At 45.4% G+C, this 24,411-nt stretch overlaps 1 protein-coding gene across 1 annotated transcript in view; it reads right to left on the bottom strand.

Moving 5' to 3' along the window:
* CYSTM1 (cysteine rich transmembrane module containing 1) overlaps positions 1-23,031 on the bottom strand; it is a 67,540-nt gene extending 44,509 nt beyond the window's left edge. Inside the window, exons 1-2 of the mRNA XM_073221484.1 lie at positions 22,981-23,031; positions 12,400-12,760 (exon numbers count right to left, since the gene is read on the bottom strand). Coding sequence (XP_073077585.1) covers positions 12,400-12,760; positions 22,981-23,031 — 412 coding nt within the window. The remainder of the gene's footprint in view (positions 1-12,399; positions 12,761-22,980) is intronic.
* Between the last annotated feature and the right edge of the window lie 1,380 nt (positions 23,032-24,411).

Here is a 24,411-nt window from a genome sequence, read left to right as displayed (position 1 = left end):
TGCATCCCTGAAATGAATCCCACTTGATCATGGTGTATGATCCTCTTGATATATTTTTGAATTCTGTTTGCTAATATTTTTTAAGCATTTTTGCATCTAAGTTCATCAGGGATATTGGTCTGTAATTTTCTTTTTTGGTGGGTCTTTGCCAGGTTTTGGTATTAGAGTGATGCTGGCTTCATAGAATGAGTTTGGAAGTATTCCCTCCTCTTCTTTTGTTTGGAAAACTTTAAGGAGAATGGGTATTATGTCTTCTCTATATGTCTGATAAAATTCAGCGGTGAGTCCATCTGGTCTGGGGGTTTTGTTCTTGGGTAGTTTTTTGATTACCGATTCAATTTCATTGCTCATAACTGGTCTGTTTAGATTTTCTGTTTCTTCCTTGGTCAGTCTTGGAAGGTTGCATTTTTCTAGGAAGTTGTCCATTTCTTCTAGGTTTTCTAGCTTGTTAGCATATAGATTTTCATAGTATTCTCTAGTAATTCTTTGTATTTCTGTGGGGTCTGTCATGATTTTTCCTTTCTCATGTCTGATTCTGTTTATGCGTATAGATTCTCTTTTTCTCTTAATCATTCTCTTAATCATTTTCTCAAAGAACCAGCTCTTGATTTCATTGATTTTTTTCTATTTTTTTATTCTTTTCAATTTTATTTATTTCTTCTCTGATCTTTATTAAGTCCTTTCTTCTGCTGACTTTGGGCCTCTTTTGTTCTTCTTTTTCCAGTTTCAATAATTGTGACTTTAGACTATTCATTTAGGATTGTTCTTCCTTCTTTAAATATGCCTGGATTGCTATATACTTTCCTCTTAGAACTGCCTTTGCTGCATCCCACAGAAGTTGGGGCTTTGTGCTGTTGGTGTCATTTGTCTCCATATATTGCTCGATCTCTGTTTTAATTTGGTCATTGATCCACTGATTATTTAGGAGCATATTGTTAAGCCTCCATGTGTTTGCAGGACTTTTTGTTTTCTTTGTACAATTTATTTCTAGTTTTATACCTTTGTGGTCTGTGAAGTTGGTTGGTAGAATTTCAGTATTTTTAAATTTACTGAGGCTCTTTTTGTGGCCTAGTATGTGGTCTATTCTGGAAAATGTTCCATGTGCACTTGAGAAAAATGTGTATCCTGCTGCTTTTGGGTGTAGAATTCTGTAGATGTCTATTAGGTCCATCTGTTCTAGTGTGTTGTTCAGTGCCTCTGTGTCCTTACTTATTTTCTGTCTGATTGATCTGTCCTTTGGAGTGAGTGGTGTGTTGAAGTCTCCTAGAATGAATGCACTGCATTCTATTTCCCTCTTTAACTCTGTTAGTATTTGTTTCACATATGTCAGTGCTCTTGTATTGGATGCATATATATTTATAATGGTTATATCCTCTTGTTGGACTGACCCCTTTATCATTATGTAATGTCCTTCTTTACATCTTGCTATTTTCTTTGTTTTGAAGTCTATTTTGTCTGATACAAGTACTGAAACACCTGCTTTTTTCTCCCTGTTGTTTGCATGAATTATCTTTTTCTATCCCTTTACTTTTAGTCTGTGTGTGTCTTTGGGTTTGAGGTATCTTGTAAGCAGCACATAGATGGATCTTGCTTTTTTATCCATTCTATTACTCTGTGTCTTTTGATTGGTGTGTTCAGTCCATTTACATTTAGGGTGATTATTGAAAGATATATACTTATTGCCATTGCAGGCTTTAGATTCATGGTTACCAAAGGTTTAAGGGTAGCTTCTTTACTATCTAACCATCTAACTTAACTCACTTATTAAGCAATTATAAACACAGTGTGATGATTCTTTATTTCTCTCCCTTCTTATTCTTCCTCCTCCATTCTTTGTATGTTAGGTGTTTTATTCTGTACTCTTTTGTGTTTCCTTTGACTAGTTTATTTATTTTTTGCCTTTAGTTAGTATTTGGTTGGTCTGCTTTCTTTGGTGTGATTTTATTTTCTCTGTTGACATCTATTTAGCCTTAGGAGTACTTCCATCTAGAGCATTCCCTTTAAAATATCCTGTAGAGGTGGTTTGTGGGAGGCAAATTCTCTCAACTTTTGCTTGTCTGGGACTTGTTTTATTCCTCCTTCATATTTAAATGATAATCATGCTGGATACAGTATTCTTGGTTCAGGGCCCTTCTGTTTCATTGCATTAAATATATCATGCTTTTCCCTTCTGGCCTGTAGGGTTTCTGTTGAGAAATCTGATGATAGCCTGATGAGTTTTCATTTGTAGGTAGTCTTTATTCTCTCTCTGGCTGCTTTTAATACTCTGTCCTTATCTTTTATCTTTACCATTTTTATTATTGTCTATCTTGGTGTTGTCCTCCTTGGGTCCCTTGTGTTGGGAGATCTGTGGGCTTCCATGGTCTGAGAGACTATTTCCTCCCCCAGTTTGGGGAAGTTTTCAGCAATTATTTCTTCAAAGGCACTTTCTATCCCTTTTTCTCTCTCTTCTTCTTCTGGTACCCCTGTAATGCGAATATTGTTCCGTTTGGGTTGGTAACACAGTTCTCTTTATATTCTTTCATTCATAGAGATCCTTTTATCTCTCTCTGCTCAGCTTCTCTGCGTTCCTGTTCTCTGATTTCTATTCCATTAACAGTCTCTTGCACCTCATCCAGTCCACTCTTAAATCCTTTCAGAGAAAGATTGTTGCATTTCTGTAATCTCCCTCCTGACTTCATCCCTTAGCTCTTGCATATTTCTCTGCAGGTCCATCAGCATGGTTATGACCTTTATTTTGAATTCTTTTTCAGGAAGATTGGTTATATCTGCCTCCCCAGGCCCTCTCTCTGGGGTTATCTGGGTGATTCTGGTCTGGATCAAATTCTTCTGCCTTTGCATGGTGATAGAAGTGGTCGCAGGCAGGTGGCACATGTGTCAGCTAGAAGAACAAAGTTCCTTCCTGCTTGCTGGTCGCCTTGCCCTTCTCTGCTGCCTGTGTTGGTTACCCGCACACCTGGAGCAGCCTCCAGGTTAATCCCCTGAGCTGCCACAGGTAGGGCAGCCCTCGGGGTAGCCCAGAGCCCTGTGGGGAGTGGCAGGCGCACCGGGTGTGCTCTCCTGCGAGAAGAGCGCCCCTCCATGCCTTGCCCCAGCTTCCTCTGTCTGTGCCGGGCAGCTGCGTGCCGGCGGCAGCCTCTGGGTCTGGCTGGGCAACTGTGTGCTGAAAGGGGACTCTGGACAGCCGCTGTGGGCGCGGCCACTCTCTGACTGCTCTGCTGCTCTGGCGGGGCCACACCAGCTGGGGAGGACTGAATGGCAGGCTGCTTATCACCATGAGGGGCTTCATAGCTGTGCTGCCACCCAGGGGGTTAGGGTGCCTGAAGTTCCTCAGGATTCCCAGCCTGCTGGGCTGAGTGTGCCGGTACGATTCCATCCAGCTGTGAAGCCCCTGTCCCTTTAAGACTTTCAAAAAGCACTCACTTTTCTTTTGTCCCAGGGGAGCCAGCTATGGGGACCTGCTCGTAGATTTTACTTTTCTGTTTTTCTAATATCCAGCACACCATGTGCTGTGCTGCCAGTGCAGGTTACTAGGGCTGGTTAATTAGCAGTCCGGTGCTTCCACTCCCTCCCCGCTCTGACTCCTTTGCTCCTGCCGGTGAGCTGGGGTTGGGGGAGTGCTCGGGCCCTGCCGCGTCGCAGCTTTATATCTTACCTTTTTCGTGAGATGCTGAGTCCTCGCAGATGTAGATGTAGCCTGGCTGTTGTACTCTATCTTCTGGTCTCTCTGTTAGGTGTAGTTGTATTTGTTGTATTTTCAAAAATATATATGGTTTTGGGAGGAGATTTCTGCTGCCCTACTCACGCCGCCATCTTGGCTCCCCCACCTGGAACTGATTCTTACTTTCCAAGCCAAAGTCATGCTTATCCTTCCATACCCTTCTTGGGAATTTATAAAATTGTCTTTAAAGTTTAAAAACATGAGAGCAAGTCTTACTCTAAGAATCTCTTCTATGTCTTTAACTCCCTGATTAGCTGGCCTTTTAATAGGATCTTGGTAAATAGATTCTTTCATAGTCTAGGCCCCTCAGTTTTTCTTGATTCCCATACCCATAATTTGGCATATGTTTTGTTGGGCTAAAAAAAAAAAGTTTAACAATTAGTGGTTTTGTGCTGCTTTATCATTCAGGTTTACAGTGTTCTTTAAGTTTTAGCATTAACATTAGTTCATTCCATTCACATAGTCATTTGTTCATTCCATAAATACTTCCAGAAGCATCCACTATGACCCAGCATTAGTGGATCTAGGAACTACCAAGACAATTGTAAGCAAGAAACAGTTTTTACTTAGGCTAGTAAGAGACACAAGTTAACATCAGCAACTGCAAAACCAAGCCAAGAGAGAGGAAGCACTTAGTACTGTGAGCTCCAAGTAGACACAGTCAGGGAAGTCAGAGAAAACTTCTGACAGCAAGTAATGATCACACTGAAAGTTAAGCATAAATAGAAATTTGGATTACTCAACCTTCACACTGTGATCGAGGCAACAATCTGAGAAAGAGCTGAGTGCAATTGAGGTGTTGAACAGGTTCATTATGGCTGAAGCAGACAGTATGGGGTGAGGCCAAAGGATCAGCTCACAAACAGCCTGCTAAGAGTAAACTTTCAGGATCGCTTTCTGTAGTTATTGTCTCTTTTAAAAGGATTAGTGTAACTTTATCTTTGCTTGTTAAATACCATTGGAAAACCTCATTGTTTGTTTATTCAACAATATTAAGTACCTACTACAGACAGGCCCAGTACTGGGGATATGAGAGGAAGAACTCTAGCTGGCTAGATCTTCCCCTTCAGGACTGCTAATAATAAAAATAAAATTACCTTTTCCATTTGTCTGTTATTGCATCAGATGGAAAATGCTGAAAGTTTTCCAAATGTCAAGGGTATGGTGAGGACAGTTTGGCTATACAGACTGGACAAAATTCACTTTGGGTGGTCAACTCAGTTATACAAGTTTACTGAAACTGGGTAGAGAGAACTTGAATAACTCCACCAATTGGGGAAGTCATGTGTGATATACTGAGTTATAAGAAATACATATTTGGTCATTCACATGACCAAATATATTTGGTCTTCATCCACAGTTCCTGAAAACATTGCAGTCTTAAAAGGGAAATGGGTGTCTTGTCATGTTAATGAGACTTTTGGCAGAGGCTGGATGCTGAATCAGCCAGTGGCCAATAATTTAGTCAATCATGACTATGCAATGAAGCCCTCACAAGAACCCCTGAGAAGAGCTTATCACTCTCGGCTCTCCTGGATCCCGCTTCTCAGTCAGGGAGAGAGTCTCTATGCTTGGGGAACTGGAACGCTCCCATGTGCCACCGAGCCAGGCCCTAAGCTACACGAGGATAGAATCTCCTTTACTTGGGACCTTGCCCTATGTATCTCTTAATGTGGCTGTTAACTGGTATCCTTTCCAGTATCCTTTCTTAAAGTGGTAAAAGTGTTTTCCTGAGTCCTGTGAGCAGCTCTATCAAATTAATGGAGCCTAAGGAGGAGGTCGTTAGGACCTCCAATCTGTAGCTGGTAAAGCACAGATTAACTGCCTGGGGCTTGCGACCAACACCTGGAGTGGGGAGTGGGGGCCAGTCTCATAAGACAGACAGACCTTACTTAACCTGGGGAATCTGGTGCTGTCTCCCAGCATATAGCATCAGAATCAAGTTGAGCTCTCGGACACCCTACTGGTGTTCAAGCATTACTTGGTGTTAGCATGTGTGGAGAGAACCCCTCCCATTGGAATTGGGTCCTGGAACCGAAACTGAGTTATACTACTATTACTGCTGTGTATACTATTATTATTATAAATATATGTAAAAAAAGACACCACTGCATTTGGTGTCAGGGGAGAGGGAATAACACACACACAATTATATAAATATATGTAAAACATCCCAAAGGTTCATCAGAACTGGAATGGTCGAATAATTTCCAAACACTGGAACTGCTATTCGATCCATAAGAAAATGAGGTAGAATTACTTGTGCTGATATGGGAAAGTGCCAACATAGTGGAAAAAGGAAACTGCAACATGCTACATTCTACTATCCCTTTGGGTTTAAAAATAAAGTTCTGTTTCTAGGCCTGAATAGATTATATTAATAATTATTCACTAAGCTGTACTTGTTATGTACACTTTTCCATACACATTTAACAATGAATGTTAAAACCCCTGCTGATCATCTTTAGGTAAATTTACCACATGGCTTTTAGGAGGAAATAATCCACTTCTTAACTCACTGAGCAGAAGAGCCATGCTTCTAGACGCATCCAGCTACCACAGAGAACACATTTTGTTTTAGTCATCACCTGAAAAAACCCAGCTCTGGGGCAGGATCCACAACTGCAAATAATCCAATGGGTTCCAGACCAACCTCACAAAGAGCCCCTTCTCCAGCCTTTATGAATCATGTTTAACTGCAGAAACGAGAGATCTGCCTGGATGCATGGAAGGACTCCCCAAGGGTGGAGAGGCTCACCAACAGCTCCTTGCCTGACATCTCCCCACAATGCCAGCAAATCCTGACCATAACCCCTCCCCACACTGCTGGGACTCCCAGTCCGGGGAGAGACGCCTCCAGCCTCATCCAGCCATCAGCTGAGGGGCTCTGGTTCACACCCTACCAACGCTGCTATTGGAAAGCCAGTGGGGAAGTGTTGTCTCTTCCTCAGAAAAAAACGCTGGGTACCTCTGAATTACATAATCAGGGAGATACAGGACAACATTGTAACTTCAAATAGCCAGCCCTCAAAGTGACAATGGAGGGAAAATGAGGCCCAGCAAGAGGGAGGATCGAGATAGCAGCAGTGAACAGAAGGGAAAGGAGAAGGAAGAAAGCTGTTCACATAGAAAGAGAGTTGGGGAAATGAAAGGACAGGTTAGAGGTGGCAAGGGAGAAAAGGGATGCACTCTGCCCCCTGCCATGTTGAGAGGACACATGGAAACAGGTCCATCCCTCCCAACAAGCTTGACAAGGCCACTTCCCAGGTCAGGTCTCCCACCAGCACAGCCCCTGAAAGACCCACTTTCCAGGCCCTCCCAAAGCATTAGATTAGGCTTTGTGGGAAAGGAGAAATCTTGATGGCTTTGAAAGAGGCCCCTACAGCTTAATGTGCTGGCAATTTAACTAAGCACTCCTGGTTCCTGACAGATCCCAGACCAGCCCCGGCTTTGCTCTGCCATTAAAGCTGCTCTCCCGACCCTCTAAGGGAGCAGGAGCTCAGTAAGCCCTGCAGGACTGCTCTTAATGAGCAAGAGTGAATTTCACTTTTCGCCAGCAAGCCCCACCCTTGCCTACCATGTGGGGCACCCTAAGAGACCCTATAACTCCAGGGAAGCTCACTCCCCCTCCTTTCTTCCCTTCATTTCCATAGAATTTTTTAAGGAATAGGCATTATGGACAACAAAGGTCAGAAAGAAAAATGCTACATGATAACTTTAAATTTCTGTCATTAGCAACACCCACAAAGAGCTACCATATATGTGGAAGACAAGGGGCTCAAAGTAGTTTGGGGTATTGGTAAATTTGAAAAAACTGCATCCACCCTGAACAAAAACCTGAGTTTTCCAAGAGCACACTTGCATACAAAGAACAATATTACACTGCATCAATGAAGTCACGCCCCTGGCAAAGGGCCTAGAATTTAATACTGTGTTACAGGCTCACCACCACTCAGGACTCTTTTCGGCAATCTTCATATCAAAACAATGACTTCACAGTGACTGTACTCATTTCTTATTAGTTCCTAGATTCTTCACTCTGCTGTCTTCCTGGCATCAAAGAGTTTCAGAAGATGGGACTTAGGGGGCCCTCTCTGAAGGCCTGCCTACCCCCAACCATCCCTACCACCTGTCTACTGCTGCCTGAAAATATTCACCACTAGTGAGTCATATTTTTGCTCGAAGGCAGTATTTTCCTAAGTCAGGTAAGTGGCATTATTTGGGGAACATGGATAAAGCACTTAATTTTAACAGTTATGGTATTTACCTTCTTTTTGTGGCAGGTCATATTTGCCAATTTAAGGCAATCATACAACTACTTTTTAAATAGATTTTAGAGTTTAAAAAATGAATCTAATTTAAAAAATGTTAAATAACAGTTTAAATGGCACAGAGATAAAACAAAAACCACTCAGGTGGAACACAAATGCTATGTGAGAAACACGGTAAAGCGAGCGGTCACGCCAGGTCCCCTGCTTTCGAAGGCAAGCACACCCCGCCACTGGAGTTTCTATTGCCACCACCAGACATCAAAGATCACCAACATTTAATTTGGCAAAGTCAGAAGGGCCAGAAGAATGCAGAAATTGATCAGAGATAAAACAATAATGCTGGCTGCAGAGAGGATGGTTATTGGGGAGGAAAGGCATGGGGGCAAGGGGGGTGGGGGTTTCCTGGGGTCTCCTGGAGGGTAGTGGCAGGAAAGCAAGAAGTTTTAGGCTTAATGATAAGGACTCATGAGACAGGCACGTTCCTACAAAAAATCCCTCTCTTCACACACATTTTCCCCGTGTGATCCTGCCCAAGGTCCTGATACTGAAAGCTGACTGGTCAGCATTAGACATTTAATGTGGCAGAAGTCTAGCACCACTTCCTGGGTCTGGTCTTCCTCTCCCCAAATACCTTTGCAGTTCACTTGCTCCCATCCCCACCTTTCTTTGAATACTGATCTGGTCTGATAGCTTTCAGTTATGATGTATTTTCTGGGCCAATTCTCTTGGGACTAACTAATGCTTCTTTAGTATAAATTACCAGAGAACTAATTAATGATCATGCACCTGTGAATAAGGAATTATTCCCCAATAAGGAAATTCAGATTGATCAAACCCTCCTTCCACCACGACTACAAACAATACCTTAAACCATGTAAAAGGGTTCAGAAAAATACAAATCATCTCTTGGTTTTGGCAAAGTTATGCCAAAGGCCTGCTACCCACAGAGACTGGATTCAAACCATTTGTCCCCCTTGCTTTAGATATGAGGGCCCATAGAGTTTCTTAGCTCTGTTTTTGAGGCCTAAATCAGTACTAATGTTCCACATGTCTCCTAGAAACTACAAAAGAAGCCATTACGAGCTCACTTTCTTTTGAAGAGCCCTTTGTATATAGCGCCCAATGTGGCGGCGAACCTTTTTGGCTGGAGGGTCAGCTCATGTCCAGTTCTCTTGCTTCTCTCTATGGCTGTTTCTTAATTATTGACTCCCATTATATAGCCAAGCCAATTAGTAGCTTTGGCCATGCGTGGGGAGCTTGGAGGCCTGGAACACAGTGCTCAGCTCCGCCTGAGAAAAACAGGAAGCCTCTCCTGTCAGAATTTCCCTCCTGTGAAACTTAACGCCTAGCCAGAAATGTCAGAAGTCTAAGAGACAGCTGTAGTTTCAGAGTCCCTAGGCATCAGCAAGCACTTAATCTCTAAGTAAAGGACTGGCAGATTGACAGAGGATGGGGGAATTTTAAGGGATGACTGTATCACTCCCCATTCAATTTAGTGAGCATTACTACCCACTCTGTCTCTGATGAGCTTAATAACTAACTCCTTTAGGGTTGAAGGATGTTGGGTTGAAAGCCCCCAAACCTGCTAGGTTTCTGGTTTACTCCAGGCACTCTGAAAGATCAGGAAAAAAGAGTAGGGAACAATCCGAACTGATTTACATATCAAACGCAAACATGCTCTAACCCTAGGCCTCCAGATGTGGATTAAAGAGTTAGTGGTAACCAAGCTCAGATATGCCAGGGAAAAACACACAAATGCCTTAGAATTTGAATGAGGCTTTTACGTAATTTAGAATGCCCACCATCTTTTTTATTTTATTACATCTCAAAACACACCATTCATCCAAACATTAAAATATTCTACTTTGGAAGAACTCAAATTTCATATGAGTCTCTATTTAATTCTCCATGGTACCTTTGTAAAGGGGGGTACTGACCATTATCCTGTTTCAAGGTCAGAGAATGTTTCCATGCCAAGAAAGGAGGGCCCTGCCTAGGGCCTTGGGTGATAAAGGTGCAGGCCTGGAATGCTCCACGGCCACATACACCAGCTCTGCCCCTCGCCTCAGCCCAGTTCCCTTTAACAGAGAGCACTTCTGCTCTTCAACAGAACAGCCAGGCCCAGTGTTTATCACAGCTTGTGTTTAGGGAAACACACTAACATTTTTTTCTGACAATCAAGTCTTTAAATTCTCTACCAGTGGGAAGACATGTGGGGGTGGTAGGGGTGAATGAAAGTGGAAAATTTCCCCAAACTCTTGGCCTACTTAATTGCCCTGACAGCACATAGTTATAGTTTTGGGGAGGGGGGGAGGGGTGTGTGTGTGTGGTGGTGTAGACTGTTTCCTTCCAAAGAAGGCATGATTAGTTGGCCGGCGATTTAGATTTAGAAAATGGTTAACTTTTTTTTTTAATGAGGCCAAGAAATCTAATTTTCAACAAGTCTTAATATTACAGGACTCCTGCAGAGAACCTTAAAAATCACCATCATAACAAATCCTACCACTGAACAGGTCACAAAGGGGGGAAAACCTTGCAGGTAAGGAGTAATGTGTCGTAAACAAGTGACCTACCTTAAGACTTCTTTTACAGAGAACGTCATCATTGACCTGACTGGAGGTTTGCTCTACGTAGGTGCCACCACTCTGGATTTGCCCTCTCGTAAAGTGCTGTGCTGGTTTCTACTCTTTATACACAACCAGCGGAGGCCACCTTCCCAAGTTCTCTACAATTCCCTCAACTGCCTTTTACTGTACAAGTTCCCTGGAGGTTCAATTCTGTTTTCTGGAGTCAAACAAATACAAAACAAATTGGTGGGAAAGTTCAGCCATTTCACATCCTCCCAGAAAAGAGAAGTTGCTAAAGCTCAATATAAAATGAACTTCTGTGCATTTTTTGGGGTCACAGAATCAGTAAACTGGGAAAAGTCATAAATTACCACATCATTCCTCTTCAATGATCAAATTATCTTCTTCCTGTTTCTCAGAAAACTAAGACAAAATGGCCAAATAACACTGCAGCACCCTTTGGAAGAGAAAACCACAAGCTATGGTGAGCAGGTAGGAAAGAGAACTCTTTGTTCTTAAATTACCGAAGCACAGAACTCCTTTCACCTTTCCCAATGCCCCATATTCATGTTTTGGAAACTGTCCTTCAATAATTTCCCCCCATTAAATCTCCCACCAGTCCTTAGGGTTTGGATTTCACCAAAGTGTCTGAAACCCCTGAAGGGCAGGCACCGTGGACAGTACAATCTCTGTGCATACAGAGTTGGGGAAGCTCTCAGGTAGTCAATAAATCGTCCACAGTAGATAAAATTAACTGCAGTTGGGAGCATCCTTTCTCTCATAAGAAGGAATTTTTTAAAAAAATTTGTGAACAACGGCTAGGGTGTACAGCACCTGGCTGCCTGCGCCCCCACTCTGTCTGTTGCAAATATTTCATAAGCAGGAAGTTCGTAGAACCGCATCTCACCAGTTTTAGGCATTGCACCCGTTCCCAACTTGTCACAATGGCTTCCTCTGTGTCTCCCCATCCCAGTGCTTCCCCTTCCCCAATCCACCCGACGCTCCGGTGGCTCCCGACAGCACATAAACCCTCGGCTGGGCACGCAGGACTTTTTCCTAGTTGGCCCTTTCCAAACGGTCCCCCGCCGAACAGCTCCAGCACTCGGAGCTTTCTCGTCTTCGCCTTCTCCAGCGTACGGCACCCGCGGTCTCCTGGCCCGGATTCCCCCTTCCTCGCCCTGCACTTCAAGCCCCCGCCGCTGCCGGGAGACGAGTCCCCACCCCTGAGGACTCCGCTCAGGTTTCACCTCACCCGTTAGGGCTACTCAGCTCCCGATTCCCGGCTCTCAAGAATCAGGATTCCTCTCCACAACGCAACACCTTCTCATACCCCCGGCCCCTCTCCCGCCGCGGGGCTCCCGAGCGGCCTCTCGTCCCCGGCAGGCCCGGCTCAGAGCACGAAGTAGACTCCCGGCAGCGCCCCCAAAATCGCAGCCCAAGGCGAAAAGATGCGGAAGCTTCCGGCAGACGTCCCCCGAGACGGGGTGTGGCGGGCCCGCCTACTCCGCAGGGCGCGACCGGCTGAAGCGCGGAGCCTCGAGTCCGCAGCCCGGAGGCAGGACGGGCGGCGCGGGACCTTTCCCCGGCCCCCGCCAGCGCCGGCGGCACGGCCACGCGAGGCCTGGCGAGCGGCCGCGGGGCGCCCGAGTGGGCATCGAGCCAGCTGCGGCCGTTTCCCGGGCTCCCGGCTTCTCCTCCCGAGCGGGCCCACCTCGCCCCGGCGCCCGCCGCTCTCGGAGGAGCGCGGCGGGCGGAGCCGCACAGCTCCGGGTGGGCCCTGCCCGCGCGTCACCCCCTCCGCGGTCCCAGCTGGGCAGGGCTTGGGGCCGCCGCGCCTCACCTCTCCTCGCCACTAGCCGGCTGGACTCTGGTACCGCCGGGACGCGACCCGACCAAGCGAAACAGCGCCAGACGCGCAGCACCTGCCTCTTAACCGGTGAAGAGCCGCGGCGCGCCTGACGTCGCAGCCGCCCCGAGCGCCCAGAGCTCCGAGTCACCTGATCACCCTGGCAACGCGCGCGGGGCGGGGCGAGGCAAGGGGCGGTGTCACAGCACGAGCCCCGCCCCCAGTCGCGGGCCCTCGAGGCGCCGCCGAGAGAGCGCGGGGCTCCGCGGCGCAGGGACGCGAGGTCTGGCTTCGGCCTCCTACCCCCGCCTCCGAGCTGGGACGGACACCCGAGACTCCAGCAGGCGCTCGCGCACTCGCGTCAGGTCGGATCGGTTCTCGGAGATTCCGGACGATGGCCTGTCGCCGCCAGTGCGGGGGCCTGAGAGCCAGGGCCTGTGTCCCCTCTGTACCCGGCTCGGTGAGTGGCACGTAGGGTTTGCTGGAGGCTGCTCCTCCTGTCTTCCCGGTCTAAACTCAGCTCGATTTTGGGGTTTCCTCCCCGAGCTGTCCCTGAGAGGACCGGGGCCGAGGCTGATAACTGGATTGCTTTCTGGCAACTTTCCCCCGTAAACTTCACAGCAAGTAGTGCAGCTTCTGCTGGAGGAAGTACTGAAACTCCAATCATTCAGCCGAGGGGAGGAAAGGGGCTGGAGCCCAGGCCCAGACCTCCTGTCCTGAAGGCCGCCTCCTCCCATTCCACAAGAAAGAGAAATCTCTAAAACATTCCCAGAGCAAAACCTAGGACAGAACCTGCAAATCCTACTTGGAAAGATTTTTTTTCTGTTTTTTCCTTTAGAAACTGTTTTCTCTTCAAATTCCTCCCCTTTCTTGCTATAATCCTATGCCTACACCTCTGTGACTCTGCAGTCTCCAGTCATGGACCATCAGCTGCAGAACGAAAATTTATCACGCCATGATGTCACAGTTTGAGAGACGCTGCTTATTCACCCCTTCGCTTCTTGCTGATTTTCATTTACATTTTATTCTCTTATTCCCTGTACTTCTATGGATGTTTCATGTTTGTAGTCCTTCTCAAACTATGGGATTTTAGACCAAAAAGTTATTTTATAATGAAATTCTAGTGAGCACCTTTTGGTGTCTTTTTATGCTTTACCGAATAGTTTTATGTAAGTGACACTTTTTTACTTTTATACATTTATTTTTTTTTAAAACTAACATATACATGGGGAAAAAAGACAGTTGTGAAAGGGAGAGAAGAATCACAGCGCCAAACAGAAAGACTGGTACAAACAGGAGAGAAGAGATGGAAGTTGGAATCTAGGTCCCTAGTGGGCAGGAAGGTGGTGGGAGCAGGGCAGGAGCAGCCGGACCTGGGGGGTCAGGCAGATCTGAGGAGGGGAGCTCTACCTGGAGGTCAGAGAGGGCTGGGAAGTGTTGGGCTAGAATGAGGTTTGAGGAAGGCAGTGGAGGGGCAACGTCCTAGGAGCTGAGAGAAGGGAGGAGGGTTGGAGAGAGAGGAGGAGCAACAGAGGTTTGGGGAGGCACTGCTGAAAGGGATGGTGAGGTAAAACGAGACCCAGGAAGGAGTGCTGACAGCCTGGTTGGCTGAGAGGTTACAGAGGGGAGACTGAGGGGAAGGAGGAGCAGGTGGGAAAAATCTGGCGTAGGCTGATGTCTGCCTCCTGAGGACCAGGCAGGGCGTCCTTCAGAGCACAGCATTGCCTATTAGCCTCTGAGGAGTGGAGGTCATTCACACACACCCCCAAACCATCTTGGGACCATCAGGGTGCCAGAGCCAACATGTGCAGAACACTATGCAGAGGGGAGAACAGAGAAGGTCCTTGACTCTGACCGGAAGGCTTTTTGGTTGGAAGGTTTTCCAGGCCCTTGGGGGGTGAACACGCCTCTGATGCCCTGATCTGGACAGGGCAAGGTGAGACGGGGGTGGAAGGCAGGGATAACAGCCTTGGAAGGGAGGGAAGCTTCTCAGGGCAACTAGAGATGGCAGCTGGGACACTTGGGGCCCCATGCTGGGAGAGGAGAGATGATAGGAACTGCTTTCAATAATGTCCCTGGATTGGTTGGGTTCTGAAAGGGTATAACCTTCCAAGGAAAAACAGAACATTCCCACTGCCCCCACCGCCACCACCACGAGGAAGGAGTGCCATCAGGGAGTCCAGACTCGGGGTATGTTGCTGGCAGCATCCTAGAACCAGATACTAGCCAGGGAGCGCATCCCACATGGCTCTTTCCCTAGGGTTTAACCTCAAAGCTGCACAGCGACTGGCTGGAGATGTTACTAGAGTTTCACCAAGTTTATTCCTAACAACAGTGAGTTTCCATTCCTGGAAATGAAGAAAAATGTTTATTTAGAAGGCCCTAGCAAAGCATTTTCTCTATGAAGTCCATTAGTCTCAGAAGCTGCAATTAATTTTGAACATTTGCAATTCAGAACCATCCAAGGATTGTTGTTCCATCCAGGGTCTGTTTAAGGAGGCAGCGTGATCCCGTGGCCAGGAGCCACTGGAGATTTATCTGTGTTTTGAACTTGGGGAAGTTACCTACTTCTTTGAACCTCAGTCTTATCTGTAAAAAGAGGATGATAATACAATTGATCCTTGAACAACACAGGTTTGAACTGCATGGGTCCACTTATACGTGGAATTTTTTCAATAAACATTGGAAAATTTTTGGAGATTTATGACAATTTGAGAAAACATTTCTGTAGCTTATTGTAAGAATACAGTATATAATACATATACAAAATATGTGACAGTCAACTATTTATGTTATCAGTAAGGCTTCCCAGTCAACAGTAAGCTATTAGTAGGTTAAGTTTCAGGAAAGGCAAAAGTTGTACTTGGATTTTTGCCCCTAACACAGAAGTTCTTCAAGGGTCAACTGCACTAATCTCATGAGACTATCATAACCTTTAGGTGCATCCTTAGTCAAAGGAAGAACCCAGATTCATAAGTTTTCAAAAAGCCATTTAAAAACCGTTGTATTTTCATTGAACCCCATTTGTTCACTCAACAACTGGATGAAAAAATGTTTCTTGGAAGCCTCATGTGCACTCAACACCATGATGGTACCAAAGGAGTGTGTCCCCTGACTTGGTCCTTCAGGCATCTGATTCCCGATAGGAAAGTGAGACAGCATGACACCTCATAAGGCCCCCATGAAATTGAATGCTGAACTGTGCCATGCCCTTTTGTACCCTCAGCATTCACGGAAAGGGAGGCCATGCCAGCTGCATTGGCTAAGATGGAGTGCCTGAAAGGCAGGGTCTGGAGTAGAACCCTGAAAAGAAGGATTTAGAAAAGAGGGGAGAGAAGAGAGCGTTCTTAGTTATGTCACCCAGACAACATAAGCACCCGGGGCAGGGGCTCAGTACATTTTTGCTAAATGTACTGAGACGGTACATTCAGCTTTTGAGACAGCAGAAGCTTCTGGTAGGAACATGGGAGCTGGAGTGACAGGATTGCATTCAGAGTCCATCACTTATTGGCCATGTGACCCTCATTAAGATACTTAACTTCTCTGTGCATTAGTTTCCAAACCTGGAAAAAAAATAGGGATAATGTTGATATGGACTTAATGGCATTCTTTCGAGGACTAACTGAGATAATGCACATGAAACTAAGCATGGTGCCTGGCATGTCTTAAATGCGCCAAACTGTTAGCTGTTGTTATTAGTATTAGTTTCATTAAGAGCTGAGAAGAGTATCGATTCAATATGAGAACTACAGGGAAGCTGCTTGGAGTGGAAATAGGCATGGGATGCAGTATTTTGTAAAGAATCATTGGGTAGCAGAATTCAGGCTGCCAAAAAAAGGAAAGGAGGGCCACAGGAAAGGTGCAGCCCCAAAGGGTAAAAAGGGCTGACTGAGGCCTAGAAACAGCCTCCTGAAAAGGAGAAAGCCCGCCCCACTTGCTCATATATATGTGTGGAAGTTGAAGCCTGGCAGGCAGAGACGCTCAGTAACCCTATTAGAGGAACATCTCTAGATGCCTTGCAAATTGAACAACATTGTTTCGGAGCTCCTAGGCTCAATGGCAAACACTAGTGGAATTCCCCTAAGTCAAGTGCAGAGAGTTTTAAAGCACTGAGAGGTCCACTAAGGGCTGGCCTTATTTTAATGTCTTCTCCCCGTGGAAGCAGGCAGATGAACACATGTGAAAGCACAACCAGTGAATGTAGCCAGCACACGCACAAAACCCAGAAAAGAATGACCAGATTCTTTTCTCATGTTGGGGTATTAAAGAAATGAGAAAAAAAAAGTACATGTCTACTTCCTAGCTCACTGCTGTGCCTGATTCTAATGGAATTTGAGGTTCATGTCAAGGAGAAAGAGACAAAGTCATCAGTTCAAGGTTCAAGGTTTTGGTTTTTACCTGAGCAATGGGTCTCATGGTTTTGTGCCTCTTTTTCAGATCTCTTTCCCAGCAGTTTTAAGAAAAGTTTCAGATTGGAGACTTAGGGTTTGTGTTGGCTATGGGTAACTTGCTTTCCTCTGACTGGGTGGCTGTGGCCAAGGGAAGTGACACCTTGGCTAGTTCCATGCTTTCCTCTGGAGCTGGGAATGAGATTAGCCTCTCCCAAGTCCCATAGTTGAAAGTGTGGAAGCAACATCTTCCCCAGAAAAATTTAAGTTTAATTACCATAACTAGGAAGAATGGATGCCTAACAAACAAAAACACAGCTGACCCCTACAGATCACCAATACCACAGTCACCAGGTCATCAAAGGCACCTGCAGGCACATGGAATATAATATTCCAACAGGTGAACTTTGAATCTGCTTGGGAGTCAACTCGCCTTCTGTCTTTTCAGGAAAGTTGCTTCAGTGGGAAGCAAACCCCAGCACTCAGAGGTTGAGCCTTACTGGGATCATGGCACAAAACCTGTCATTGTTTTTACCTAAGTGCACTCTCTGCTCTGGAAGTATTATCGCTGAGGAAAAGGCTTCAGGGAGCAATGAATGCCTTAAATGTGTACACAGTACCTTGAGTTCTCAAGAAGCATCACACATGTGTGCATTTTTATTTTTTTATTTTTTGTGCATTTTTAATTGTGACTTTTTGAAGCATCAAATCCTGAAGTGGCCTGGCATTCGGATAATGATCTTAGAACTCAGCTCTGGAGGGAAACACGTTTTTCTCCTTGGCTGTGACTCACCTGAGTGTGGCAAGTTCCTTCCCATCAACTCTGAAGAACATTCCTGCTTTTTGACATTTTGAAGGAATAAGAAAAAAAAAATCAACACAGATAAATTAGAGATACTCAGTCCATAAGTCATTTGCACTTATATTTATAAAATGGACCAGTAATAACTTAGCACATGACACATGAAGAATAAGAACTCAGGGCAACATTAAATCCACATAACATTCAGTCCATTTACTAAGTGCCTACCATGTGCCAGACTGTACGAAGCTCTGGGAATGTAGGAATAAGCAAAACAGATGGAGAAAATCTTTGTACATGACTCTCGCATTGCAGTGGAGTGGGCCCACTTGTATGCCTCTGTGAGTTTGTGTCATAGGCAGGAAACAGTCATACATGCCAATAAGCATACAGCACAAATTCTTAGGGCTTCCTCAAGGTTTGGCTTTCTGCCAGTGCTCCGCATACATTATTTCATTATTTTCTTCTTCCTAGGGATTAAAAACAGGCTTCAGAGAGATGCAGACACCTGTTCAAAGGGCCACAGGAAAAATGTGGTGGTGTCAAGACTGGAACTTGTATCTCCACATCTGCCTTTTAGCTTGTACCCTCTCTTAGGGTGTGGATGGGGGGTGATGGGGAGTGGTGGGGACTACGACAAACTGGAGAACAAGCTCTGTGCAAAGGAAATCACTATTATTCAGCTCGAGCCACTTACTTGCCATGGGGGAAATGTGGCCAGGTTTTCTGATTTTTTCACGAGAAGCCAGCAAACAGGATTTTGATTGTGAAAACCAGTTTTTAAAACCATGTGAGAGCCAAAATTCAGCATAATTCAGGCCATGGGTCTTCCCTTTATTAGAGGTCACACCGTGTCCAGGAAGGTCCTTGGGAAGGTAGGATTCCAGATAGTAACCCCGCAACTAAATGTGGATGGAAAACTGCAATAACAGCTGCGACCTTAGAGCAAAGTATTTCTCAGGTTGACTTTGTAAGGCTAAGGTAGGAAAACCGTGCCTTTGTTTACCAAAAAAGCAAAGTCCTTAATGGAAGGTAACAGCAAAGGAGCAGCCAGAGCATTCCAACCCCCCACACCCCCTGTACTGTGGAGGAGGTTGGGATAGAACCCTCCTATGCTGGGTTGACAGGCCATGCTTATCTGAAAGGGAAAATTTAACTTTAGGGCGGGCTTCATGTTACATCTGAGGTCCTAATAATGATCATTATGCTGTCAGCACACCAGACATGGTTCAAAATAATTCTCCTCCTAAAAGTCACATTCTCTGCATTTCCTGGCCCTTCCTTTCCTCCTCCGCCCTGTGCTCTCCCACACTCCACAGCCCACCCCATTTGCCAAGGGATGGCAGCCACAGGACATACGGAGGTCTCATCGCTGGGGTGGCCTGGGACTGGAATGGAGTTGGCCTGGTGGTGGCAGTGCCTCTTCCTCTCCTGGCCTTTGGAGGGAGGGAGGGGGGGCACAGAACAGCTTCCATAGTTAAAAATTATTTGCACCATCAATAAAGACTGAAATTCTGCAAGACAATGGTTTTACTTAAAAAGTACAAAGGAACGCCCATCCGCTGGATCTTAACAGGAGCAGAAAACCTCTGTTTACTATAAGAATTGTTTCAGAAAGAGAAGTAAAATCTGGCACATGAAAAATCCCATTTCTATCCACTCTCAAGATAGTAACTTTGCAGCCATATGCCACGTGTATCTCATCACAGCAAAACGTACTTAGTGCACTGGGACAGACCTGCTGCCGCCACCTCCTGTTGCTTGGATAAAGCTGAGGCATGTGGCACTGCTGTGAGATTCTTAGAGGCCCAGGCAAGTGCGCCTAGCAGGGACCCTACAACTCAGCACCAGGAGGCCCCAAATCCCAACGTCTTTGGGTCCTGGGAGACTTTTCTTTGCAAAACACACATAGTGTAAAGACTTAGATACCTTCTGAAAGGATGGGACAAAGAAAATGTGTACCTCACTCCCCCACTCCCCTTGCTTGAAAAATCATTTAAGATTAAGAGATGAAGTGACCCCTCCCACTCAGAAGGAGGCAGGGCAATGCTATGACTAGGTATTCCAGAGACCTGTGTTCCAGCCCTGATTCCCCTACATCCTTGCCTTGGGACCCAGAACAATTTACTTAACCTTTTGGGGCCTCAGTTTCCTCATCAGTAAGATGGAAATAATGGGATTGAGCACACAGAGTTGTCACAAAGGTTAATTGGCAAGACGCCGAGTGCATGACAGACGCTGCTCTCTCTGCACAGAGGTTGCTCCCCCGTTCACTTCAGGCTCCAGGAGCCCCCATCATGCCCCCCATCCACAAACTAGGAGGTGGCACATGGTAAAAGGCAGCTATACACGCCTATCTTGGCTCTGCCACTAACTCCTGTGGCCCCTGGGACTGGTCATCAGGAGTTACACGTGATGAGCGGGCAACTCTCTGGCAATTCTTTGGCTGCAGTGATGGAGACACCGGCTGCCTTTGCTCCCATTAAATCCAGAGCCTTATTTTAAATGCTACCTTTCCCTGAATTTCCGGGCTGCTTTGGCCATCGTCCAGATGAGAGTGCCCATCCTGCCTCCTGTCCAGGTCCGTGAAGAGGCCAGACTGGCAGCTCCGTAGGTATGGAATTCATCTGTGTGGGGGTGGGAGTGGCACCCTGTACATATGCAGATTCTGGGCTCCATCCTAGACCCACACTGCTTCTGAGTCACTGGGGCCAGGGCTTAAGAATCTAGCCCTATGTCACAAACCCTTTGAGGGAGCAGATGCCCATAAAAACACTTATGGTCCCCTGGTGCCTCAAACTCTACAGGTCTTTTCCTCAACCTGTTTCTCCTCATGTGTCCTACTTAACTGGATTGTCATACTCCAGGGTAGCCAGGCCTCCAAGCTAGAAACCTGGAAGTCCCGCAGGTTTGGGATAGTCCCAGTCATCACTCATCAGTTTGGCCTGTCTCCCTGCTCCGCCTGCCCCTGTCCAGCCTTCCCCATTATCTCACACCAGAACCAGTAGTCTTGCTCTCCACCTGCTCCATCTGGAGGTCTTGAGCTAAATGTAAACCTGGCCCTAATGCTCCCTTAGTTAAAATTCTTTAGGGGTTTTCCATCTCCTGTAGGATCAAGTCTGATGAGGCATTCAGAAGCCCCTCTCTCCAGCCTCAGCTCTCCTGCCACTTCCCCTCCTACGGGGAAAACTCCATCTAGACTTACAATATGCTCAGGTGTCCAAATGTCCCATGGAGCTGCATGCCTCCAGGCTTCTGCAGACACAGTACTCTCCCCTGGAATACTCTTTCTCTTCTGCTATTCTACCTTCAAATCTCAGCTGAAACATCACCTCCTCTAGGAAGCCTTCCCAGGTGCTCCCAGGTAGCAGACTACTCCCTCCTCTATCCCTGTACACTTCCCAAATATATCACCCTGTATTTCCTTTATTTGCTTATATGTTTCTGCCCCACTAGACCATGAAGGATTTGCAATTTCTTCATTTCAAACTCCGTATCTTTACCAGGGCTGATAAGGTCCTGCAGATCTGGCACCGGCTTACCTCTCCACCCTATCTCCTGTCACTCTCTGCCCCACCCACATCACACTGGCCTTTGGACTGCTCCCAAGGTGACCAAACTCCTTCCTGCTTTTGGGTCTTTGTTCCTGTAGTGACCTTTTCCTCCAGTGCCCTCCCCTAGATCTTTCCATGGCTGGCTCCCTCTTGACATTCAGATCTGTGCTCAAACGTTACCTCTTTAAGAGTCTTTCCTTGGCCAACCAATCAAAAGTAGTTTTCTTTCCCCACTGTTCTCTCTTATAATACCATATTTTCTTCACTTTTTAGTACTATCACAAATATAGTTAATTCACTTTAAAAATCAGCCTTATTGAGGTATACTTTGCATACAATAAACCACATCCATTTAAGGTGTATAGTTAGATGAGTTTTGTAGATGTATTTATATAAATACCCTCCAGTTAAGCAGGACACATGAGGAGAAACAGGTTGAATTGTATCCACTGCTCTACTCAAGATACAGAATATTTCCGTAATCTGTACAATTTTCCTGATTCCTCTTTCCAGCCAATAGCCACCTCCCTGTGGCCAGCCCCAATCAATCACTGCTCTACTTTCTGTTCCCAGAGCTTCATTCTGCTAGAACCTCATTTAAATGGAATGATAGCGTGTGTGCTCTTCTGTCTGGCTTCTTTCACTCAGTTAATGTTTTGGAGTCTCATTCATGTAGTAGGATTTGTCAGTGTTCATTTCTTTTTCTTACTGAGTAATAAGCTATTGTATGAACATACCACAACTTATGGATTTGCCTTGTTGATGGGTACCTGGGCCATTTCCAGTTTGGGCTATTATGAATAAAGCTGTTTTGATAATTGATGTGTAAGTCTTTGTATGGACATACATCTTCATTTCTTTCAGGTAAATATCTATTGTGGAAATTGCTGGGCATATAGTCACTGTATGTTTAACTTTACAAGATACTGCCCGACTTTTTTCAAAAGTGCGTTTCTATTTCCCACTCTTGCCAGCAACATATGAGAGTACCAGTTCTACATCCTTGCCAACACATTACGGTCTTTTAAATGTTAGCCATTCTAATGGGCCTGTGGTGGTATCTCATTGTGGTTTTAATTTGCATTTCCCTAATGGCTAATGATGTTGAACAACTTTTCAGGTGCTTATGGATATTTGTATATCTTCTTTTTAAAGTATTGGTTAAAAATGTCTTGAACATATTTTTATTTGGTTGTCTTCTTACTAAATTATAGTATTTCTTTATATGTCATAGAATAAAATGGTTTGTCAAAATACATAATTGCAAAATTTTCTTCTAGTTTGCCACTTACCTTCTCGTGTTCTTGATGGTGCCCTTTTCCCCTTTTATGATTAGTTCTTTCTGTGATCTAAGAAATCTCTGCCTATCCCAAGGTCATGTAGATTTTCTTCTATCTTCCTTGTAGAAGTTTTATAGTTTTCTTTTTTAAGTATTTCATTCTTTGATCCCTTTCAAGTGTATTGTAAAGCAGGGGTTGAGAGTCATTGCTTTCCATATGGATTGTCAGTTATTACAGCTATTGAAAAGTCTATTTGTTGAAAAAAAGTCCAACCTTTTGTTGAAAACTCTGTCCCCTTACCTGTATTTAAATTTTGTTTCCTTTTATTAGATTATTATGTGTCTCTCCCACTAGACTATAAGCTCCATATATTTGTTCTTATTTAATTTGGGCTTTTTTCCATCCTTCCTACCTCTTTGCAGGTAGAGAAAGCAGAGAAAAGGCTTACTTGCAAGGTAATTCTAGACATGATCCCAGGGACCAGGAGTAGGGAAGTGGGAAGCGTGAAATGGGAAGGGAGGGAAGCCAGGACAATGGGGTGCAGTGCTCACCGCTGGGGCCAGCTGGGCTCCATCTGGCTGGGACTTGCTGAGAAGCTGCATGGGGCACACCGCAGACCCAGAGTACCAGAGAGGTGGTGCCCATCTACCACCTCCAGCCCCATCGGTTGGGGTTGCCCTGGCAGGGTTAACTTCCTTAGACTTCCAGGCCACAGTGCAGGAGTCCAGACAGAAGCCCTGGGCAGGAGGCAAGAGCTATTGGAAGCCCCCGAGCCAATGGGCTTCCACAGGCTCCAGGCTGGCTGCCATAGTGACAGCTGAGGCCAGAAGAATGAAAGGAGGGTCAGGAGAGGTCTCTGATACACATTCATCCAACAGATATTTACTGAGTGTCTCCTTCATGCCAAGCATCATGCTAAGCACTGGAGATAATCACCAAAAAGCCAATCCCTGCCCTCAAGGGAGATAGAGACGGTAAATATTCAGTCATTGATGTGCCTTGTTTCAAGCAGTGATAACTGCTATGAAGAAAAATAAAACAGGGTAAGAAAATTGTGAAGATGAGTGGAGGGACAGGGCTCATTTTGACCATCAGGAAGGCATCTGGGAAGCTGACATTAGACAAGAGCAAATGGGGTGAGAAACTGAGCCACGTGGATAACTAGGGCAAGAACAGTCCAGGTGGAAGGAACCACAAACAAAAAGCTTTGAGGCGGGAACAAGCTTAGGGTGTTGGAGAAACACCCTAACATGGAGGCCACTGCGGCTGGGAACTGATAAGGGGCAGAGCCCTAAGTGGGAGGCTGAGAGGGTCTGGCAGTTCTCAGAAGCCACTGGAGGGTTTTAAGATCTATAACTTGGTCTTACCTATGATTTAAAAGTTATGCGGTGTATGTACCATTACACATGAATTAGAAAGGCTTAAAAAAATGACAATACCCAGTCCTGGTAGGGATGCAGAGCAATAGGGACTCTCATACTCTGCTGGTGGGCATGCAAAACGGTCCAGCTGGTTTGCAAAAGCATTTGGTTGTTTTACATAAAGGTAAACTTAGACTTACTAGGCAACTCAGCAATCCCACTCTTAGGTATTTCCCCACGTGAAATAAAGCTTATGTTCACATACAAAACCTGTACACAAATGTTTATAGTAGCTTTATAATTGCCCCAAACAGGAATCAATTCAAATATCCCTCAACTGGTGAATAAACTGCAGGACATCCATATAAGAATGCTCATCAATAAAAAGGAATGAACAATTGATAATGTAAGTGACAACCTGGAGAGACCACAAGGGCATTACACTGAGTGAAAAAATTCAATTTCAAAAGGTTACATACTCTATGACTACATTCATACAACATTCTCAAAATGAGAAAACTTTAGAAATGGAGAACAGATTAGTGGTTACCAGGGGACAGGGGGGCATGAAGTGAGAGTGGGTGTAAAAACAAAGAGGTGGCACTAGAGAAGAACAAAAAG

The sequence above is a fragment of the Manis javanica genome, chromosome 14, assembly GCF_040802235.1.
Source record: "Manis javanica isolate MJ-LG chromosome 14, MJ_LKY, whole genome shotgun sequence".
Lineage (NCBI taxonomy): Eukaryota > Metazoa > Chordata > Mammalia > Pholidota > Manidae > Manis > Manis javanica.
This window is presented reverse-complemented; position numbering and strand designations above follow the sequence as displayed.